The 7,661-nt window shown below is 43.3% G+C and overlaps 2 protein-coding genes across 3 annotated transcripts in view; both read left to right on the forward strand.

Annotated features, from left to right (window-relative positions):
* The window catches only part of b4galt3 (beta-1,4-galactosyltransferase 3), a 14,520-nt gene extending 12,980 nt beyond the window's left edge, over window positions 1-1,540 (forward strand). Inside the window, exon 8 of the mRNA XM_022741838.1 lies at window positions 1,444-1,540. Within this exon, the coding sequence (XP_022597559.1) occupies window positions 1,444-1,540 (97 nt within the window). The remainder of the gene's footprint in view (window positions 1-1,443) is intronic.
* LOC111219126 (beta-1,4-galactosyltransferase 3-like) lies at window positions 583-7,661 on the forward strand. Of its 2 annotated transcripts, XM_022741719.1 has the most exons (8): window positions 583-685; window positions 1,262-1,356; window positions 1,444-2,009; window positions 2,158-2,393; window positions 3,539-3,729; window positions 3,828-3,950; window positions 4,860-4,964; window positions 6,094-7,661. In XM_022741719.1, the coding sequence occupies exons 3-8, from the start codon at window positions 1,727-1,729 to the stop codon at window positions 6,449-6,451; spliced, it is 1,296 nt and encodes a 431-aa protein (XP_022597440.1). In that variant the 5' UTR covers window positions 583-685; window positions 1,262-1,356; window positions 1,444-1,726; the 3' UTR covers window positions 6,452-7,661. The 2 variants fall into 2 exon arrangements, with proteins under 2 accessions (XP_022597440.1, XP_022597441.1); XM_022741720.1 differs by lacking the exon at window positions 583-685 and having other exon boundaries at window positions 1,221-1,356.

A 7,661-nucleotide genomic window follows, 5' to 3' on the forward strand; every position in this document is an offset into this window, starting at 1 on the left:
AAAAAAAAAAAAAAAAAACACTTTTCAAAATGAAAAACTCCCACTGCATCCTACAGACATTGTAGCAGCATTTTCACAATGACAAATATATATGATATAAACTTAAATAACCACAACATGCAGGCTAAAATAATGTGGAGTGATATTGTAACAAGTATGAAGTCCCACACTAGCTTCTTCAACTTAATCTGCATTCAGATAAATAATGTTAAGCACTGATTTAACGAGGTCAAATACATAAATGCATCAATCATCCGTGGCAACATCATCACGTCCTTTTCATTTTCAAATATAGCGCCCTGTGCGTCACCGCGGTGCGCCCCAGCCCATCTGACTGGATGATACAGCCGCGTTTGGATGAGGCAGAGCGCACTTGCCTGTGTTGACACTGGACAGATATGCGGCTATGCTCTTGCGTGTGAAAGCGTCTGCAGCTGCAGCGCTCTCTAAGCAGCTACGGGGTGATTTCGACTCGGATGAGAGATTAGGAGGAGGAGGAGGAGGAGGAGGAGGAGGAGGCGGAGGAGGTGGAGCGACCAGCATCAGAAAAGAAAAAGAAAAAGAAAAAAAAAACCCAAAAAACGATAGGCTATCTTTTGGTCCATCGCGTCCACTCGGTGGCAGCGGCCTGTCGATTGTCAGAAGAAGCCGGGGGCTGGATTTGAAATGTCGCAGGGACATGCTGGTGAGTCGGCTGGTGCAGCAGAGCTTGTATTGAATTAATATGACAAAATTGCCAGATTGCCTTTGTGCAATCTTGTAGCCAGCGACATTTTTTTGACATATTTTCGCTTTATTCATGTAAATACTGCACATGATTGCCTGCACAGGCCTAACGGTAGATGCTGATAGGCTGATCACCTGGATGGAAAGCTATCTGTAGCCTACTGAGAACCATGGCGCTGTTTCTCCTCCTTTACTAATAGCTCTGGATTCTGGTTTCCTGTCTCAGGAAATTCAGACGCACTTCCATTGATGACTCCAGTCTCAGGAGACATGCTATAGCATGAAATTGTTTGGACAAACAGGGAACTGTAATGTTGGATTAATTTGAGCCGCAGGCATCAGGCGTCTCTTCCTTATACGCCCCATGGAATGTCACTGCTGGGAATAAGCCATTCTAAATAAAGAAGCAGACATGACATTTGTTTGTAGCTGCTTGTCATTCCCCAGCTTAATTTAGCTTACAGTGGACTACACAGCAGTACTGAGGCAAACCTGCTGCTGCATTGTTACTCACTTAGGTCTTATTTTCTTTCAGAAGCTTGATGATGAAAGGGGGAAGAGGAGGAGAGAGGTGGAGTGAACCCTTTATGGCCTGGGACAGGTTTTAATTAGACCCAATTGCAAAATCAGGTATGGTACATCTAGAATGATATGATGCACTAACAATAACAAAAAGCAGTAATTGTAATTAACAATCATTTTCTTCTTTCCTCTCAGCTACGTCTATGGTCAGGAGGTGATGGCAGTGCTGACTGAGCTTCATCACTACTATTACCCATTCCTACAGATGGATCCCCACCACTTGCACATCTGAGCCTGTCCACAGCACTGCCTCTTCCCCCACCCCCCTTCTCCTTCTGCCTCCCCTTGCTCATATCCTACCTTTTCCTCCACCCTCCTCATCCAGCTACCACTTTGCTCTCCCTTCCCATTTCTCCTCCTATCCCTCCAACCAATTTCCCCACCTCGAATTTCTCTGTATTTCCGCAATTATTTTATTATGGCGTGCTTTGGGCGCTCTCTGGACTCCCCGTGCACACTAGCCTTGCTGGTGGGCTTCCAGTTTGCCTTTGTCCTCTATTTCTCCCTCGGGGGTTTCAAAGGCCTGGTGTCTGTCCTGGTGCACACCACAGAGCCGGAGTTTGATTACTCTCGACCTCATGACGTCTACACCAACCTCAGTCATCTGGGAGTACCGCCTCCCCCGCCTCGCAACTCTGGCACTGGATCCCCTGCCACAGGACCACCACTGAGAGACTGCCAGATCCCCTCTCCACTGCTGGGTAAGGGAGGGAGGGGTTAAATGTGTGCTGTTATGACATGCATATCCAGTAAAAGGCACAGTGAATGTTGTTAGTGTGTGGTATTCTGCTAAGATATTGGTCAGACAAAAGCCAGACAGTATCACTGAAACTTATCCCCCCCCCCCAGTCGGACCTGTGTCTGTCCATCTGTCCTCTCCTCTGTCTCTGGAGGACATCAGACAGAGGAATCCATTGGTGATGCCAGGCGGACGCTATCGGCCTCCAGACTGTGAACCCCGCCACCACACAGCGATAGTGGTACCATACCGGAACCGGCAGACCCACCTCCGTGCCCTGCTCTACCACCTCCACCCCTTCCTGCAGAGACAGCAGATCCACTACAGCATCTATATAGTGCAGCAGGTCAGGTTATGTATGAGTGTTTGTGTGTGCACAGGCTGGTTTAAAATCATATCAATAGCTTGCACTGTCTCCGTAATACTAGTGTAAAACTGGTATACAAGTGGTGTGGTACTCATGTAGATATTACTGGGACTAAGAGCAACATTATGTACTCGTGTAATGATAATAATGATAATAATAAACTTTATTTGTATAGCACCTTTCATACAAGAATTGCTGCACAAAGTGCTTTACATTTATCTTTTAAGAAATGGCATGCAGTAAGTGCATAAATGAACATAAAAACATGTTAAAAGCAATAATGTAAAATGAGATGGAATAATAATGAACTAAATAAATAATTAAAATGAGAGCTGGCTGAAGGCTAATGTGAAGAGATAAGTCTTAAGCTTTCTATTAAAAAATACTTAGTGAGCTGCTTCTTGGATATCTATTGGTTGTGTTCCATAGCTTTGGGCCGTAACTGACAAAGGCTGCATCCCCAATTTACAGTTGTTGCGGGGAACGTTCAATAAACCAGCTGTAGATTATCTTAGTGTTCTTGGAGATAACAGTAACAAGGGAGTTAGTTATGTAGCCAGCTGGTCCTTGCCCATTAAGGCATTTGTATATAAGGGGGAGGACCTTAAAATGAATTCTAAATGTAACAGGACGCCAGTGAAAAGCAACTGAATCCGGGCCAATGTGCTCTCTCCTCTTGGTTGTGGTTAACAGCAGAGTTAACTGCAGAGTTTTGAGTGAGCTGAAGTCTGTCAGTGGTTGTTTTCTGAGCACATAAAGGAGCTGTCTCTAAGTTTTGCTATTGCTACATATCTAACATTAGCATTAATGGGTGTTAACTTAGCAGTCTAGAACAAACGTTGCAAGTTCAGCATCAGACTTCATTCCTTTACTTGCCAAGAGCTGTCTCCAGCAGTGGAAAGTAACCCTCTTATTTTGTTTCTATTTACATCACTTCCTGTCTCCCCTTGAAATTAGCATGCTAAGCAGCTAGCTCCAGCCTGGCCACTTTCTGGTTTTTGTGTCCAGTCTGCCCTGAAGAAGTAGTGCTTCTCAGAGGCCTTTAACACATGCTTTGCTTGTTTTGAAATCAATACATTCGTGTGTAACTAAGTGTTCTCTCCTGCTTCTGTTTCTGGTTTCAGTGGGGGAATGGTACTTTTAACCGAGCCAAGCTGCTTAACGTTGGGGTGCGGGAGGCCCTCAGAGATGAAGACTGGAGCTGCATCTTCCTGCATGATGTTGACTTGCTGCCTGAGAACGACCACAACACCTACACCTGCCACAAGCAGTTCCCCACACACCTGTCTGTGGCCATGGACAAGTTCAGATACAGGTAAAAGCAGTGCGTGTGTACATGGATTGATTACGTTTAAATGCATTGTACTGAGACATTAAATTCAAGATTGTGCATCGGTGATATGACTCTCCCAGGCTGCCGTACCCGCAGTATTTTGGTGGGGTGTCTGCAGTAACCCCAGATCAGTACATGAAGATGAATGGCTTTCCCAACCAGTACTGGGGCTGGGGTGGAGAGGATGATGACATTGCTGCCAGGTGAGGACGGTGAATATGAGCTCCACACCCTGCAACGACGTGCACGGCCATCTAAGCCTCTCTATTTCCCATACTCTTTCACTATCTTTTGCTTTACTCATCTATCCATCATCCTTTTTGTTTGCAGTTTTATTGTCACGTGTTTTTCTTTTCTTTGGCTTTTATTTTATGTGTCCTAACATCATCTTTCATCGTCATGTCCCGTCCCACTGCTGTGGCTTTGCTGTGTTTCTCTTGGAGTGGGCTCAGTGAGTATGCTCGCATGGACTAGCTCGCAGATTTGGGCTGGGCTGCGTGCTTAACAGTTTTCAGGCAGTTTTCAAGCTCATCTCATTTCTATGATACTTTGGTCCCCTCTCTCCACTCTCTGGCTCCTCTAGCATTTGCCAATCTATTATAAGCGGCGCTGAATACAACAGAAAAATTATAATCCAAAAGCTTGCACAAACTGTAACATGAAGCAAAACTACAATACTTCTCCCCTACTTTTAATAATATTTTTGCATGATGGTTGCAAATGAAAAACTATCATATGAAGGGCATTTACAGTACTTACATGTTTTGATTGACTTAGATGACTGGGGTGGGACACAAGCACCAGAGATGGAAAAAGGGAACCACAGTTTTTTCCATACATCATATATGGGAGGTGTTATTCACATACATCACAAACAATTCTAGGTTTGTTTTCTTTATGTTTCTGTTTTTTTTAAATGTAACCTTTAGAGGCTAGATGTACCTAGATTGAGCAGTGTTATTGCTTTGAGTAATAGAAAATAGCATGAATGTTTGGGCACCAGGTTTGTTGATGTAATATTATCCTCACTCTGAAATTGAGTTTTCCAGTTTTATCCTTCTGATTGAGAATCTGATGTTCCTGTTGACTCCTGTTGTGTGCTGCTTGTCCAGAGTTCGTCTATCTGGCATGAAGATTGTGCGCCCTCCAGTGGCCATTGGTCATTACAAGATGATCAAGCATAAAGGAGACAGAGGCAATGAGCAAAACCCACGCAGGTACAGATGGAGACATTTTTTTCCCTTGATCTGAGTTTCTGGTGTATTTGCCTCTTTTAAGTTGGATGTTTCTGAACTATGACATAACATACTGCATTTAACTTATAAATAGAAATTAGAAATAATCACTCACTTTGTGCCACTACATACTTGTCCGGGCACCACTCTCATTGCTGGAGCCAGGCATTAGGATTATGTTGCCTTTCACTTTTTGTCCAAACCTGTCCTACCTCCAGCTCCTGACATGTTGAGCCTTTACAGTAATTGTTGTTTCATTTTTGTTGACATGCTGTTTTGTATGGGGTTGGCATTTTCTTCTGCCTGCTCTGTGGTGCCAACTATTTCTGCTGCCTCGGGCAGCTTGCTCATTTGTTTTTTGGTTTAAAAATCTGTTATTTTTTCTCATCCATAATACTTTGGAAAGATTTTCTTGATTACAAAAACAAGCTTCTGCAAATCAGCTGTAGCGCTGTCAGGAGCACTTTATTACCTTTTTCAGGGTCTTGTTCATGTGGTAATGTGAAAGGAATAATTCAACATTTTGGGAAATACACATTGGTTTTCTTGCAGTCCGTAAAATGAATGAAGCTTAGCATAAGTACTGAAAACAAGGAAACAGCTCTTTACAAAGCCAACTAAACCCACCTACCAGAAACTTTATAGCTCACTAATTAACATGTTTTTATCTCTTTAGTATAATCCATACAAAACATGTGTAAATATGCCAAGTCTTTTTACAAGGGTGTGGTATGTGCTGAAACTATTTCTCTCCAGGCACAATCACTTCCAGCAAGTCACTGCACCTGGCTAAGAAATACTTGGATAGGTGGATGATTTTCCCCATTTGGACAGAGCCATGCTAGCTGTTTCCCCCTGCCTCCAGTCTTTATGCTAAGCTAAGATAACTGTCTCCTGGCTGTAGCTTCAAATTTTATGGACAAACATGAGAGTGGTATCAATCTTCTCACCTAACGCTTGGGAGGAAAGTATATTAACAGATTTTCCAGTATGTCAAACTATTCCTATAACTATAACTATAAGTTTGACCCTGAAATACGCACACACACACACACACACACACACACACACACACACACACTTACCAGTGATGTTATGTTTGTCTTTCTAGGTTTGACCTTCTGAAAAGGACCAGACTTAACTGGCGCTCTGATGGCCTCAACTCTCTGACCTATGAGCTCCTTTCCAAACAGCTGGAGCCTCTCTACACCAACCTCACGGTCAACATTGGAGAAGACCCCCGTCTGCCTCCGGGAAAAGCACCCATCCCTCTGAAAACAACAACCCCGGTCCACCAACGTAGCACCAGCAAGACGGAAGGCACAGGCAAACAGGAAAAGAGACAACAGAGCAAAGGGTCTGTGGGGGCACATATGACTGGGGCAAAGCAGGTCGGTGGAAAGACAGAACCTGCACAGTCAAAAACATCAAATCAAACAACACAGGAGAAGACCGGTGTGATGAAATAGGATAAGCTATATAAGGTGTACAATAAAAGGCCTGCATCACATCTGTAGCATTAAGTGGCTTCCTCCTTCATGTTGATCTGAAAGACCAAATGGAGGAAAGCAGTTTAAATCTGTTGTGTTGTGGGACTTCAAGTACACCAGCGTTTTGTGCTCAGTGCCGGTTAGGGATAGTTATGCAATGGATCAAATGAAGAAGCCACTTTTTGTCTGCAGGGGTGCATTCAGGAACACGACTGAGTCACCTCTTGGTTTATCATCCACTGAATGTGACTCTGGCTCTCGCGACTGACGCCAGCCCGTGGTCACACTCGCGTAATTAGGAGAGGAAATGTGAACGACTCGGTCATATCCACATAGAGGTCCAAAACAAACTAAATGAAAATGAGACAGCAAATATATAAATCTCTGCTCTTTTTCCAGACTTCGCAAGTTGTACGCAACCCATCTGCTGCCAGCAGACCTGCAGCTTCATCAAGTCTGCTCCCCCCCCCCAAAAAAAAAAAAGAAAAAACTGCTGCTGTCAGTCCACCCCACTCCACAGTGGGTTTGTGTTTCTGTGCCTTCTATCTTTTATGCTCATTTTATAGACTGGTATAGTTCTGGTATAGTTGCTTTTAGACGCTGACCTGGGGTTAATATTTACCTCTACTTGCCTCGTGGCAAAAGTTAGACAGCGGGCAGGATAAAGCTGATTCTCGATCAGAACAAACGATTTGTTCCAGGACTGCCGTTTTATATTTGTGTGCACTGATCAAGCGCTGACCAACTCCATAGTTATCAGACAATTCTAGAGTTTATATTTATATAGAGACTTCTTTATTTGTTTACTGGTTTGTTTTACTTGTCCTTCCTTACAGTCTGGTGCCTCTCTCTCTCTCTCTTACATTTAGTTTCTAGACAATCAAACAATAGCTCTGTATCCAGCCACATAACAAAGTGAGGAAATATTATCATGACTATCTTTACGCCTGTCAGATAAACATAGACTTGGCATGATAGTTGTTGTCCTAGCTTGACTATACTCTCGATACATGGATAGACCTGTGCTTCTGATATTATCTGTGGTTTTTAAAAAAAATCATTTTTCTTTTACATAAGTCAGGTATGGGGATAAAAGCAAACTTGGAAGACAATATTGAAGGCACGTGACTACACATTTGCCAGTTTTTTGATTGTGTTTTAATTACAAAAGGTTTATAGTTACGATAAA

Source organism: Seriola dumerili, unplaced genomic scaffold (assembly GCF_002260705.1).
Source record: "Seriola dumerili isolate Sdu_G_001 unplaced genomic scaffold, Sdu_1.0 BDQW01000056.1, whole genome shotgun sequence".
In the NCBI taxonomy this organism is placed as follows: domain Eukaryota; kingdom Metazoa; phylum Chordata; class Actinopteri; order Carangiformes; family Carangidae; genus Seriola; species Seriola dumerili.

What these genes read in the sequence shown, in the direction of transcription:
- LOC111219126 (XM_022741719.1), top strand. Translation starts at nt 1,727, where the DNA reads ATGGCGTGCTTTGGGCGCTCTCTGGACTCCCCGTGCACACTAGCCTTG. An exon ending in ATGGACAAGTTCAGATACAG is followed by an intron (nt 3,730 to 3,827) that starts GTAAAAGCAGTG and finishes TGACTCTCCCAG; the next exon opens with GCTGCCGTACCCGCAGTATT. An exon ending in GATGATGACATTGCTGCCAG is followed by an intron (nt 3,951 to 4,859) that starts GTGAGGACGGTG and finishes CTGCTTGTCCAG; the next exon opens with AGTTCGTCTATCTGGCATGA.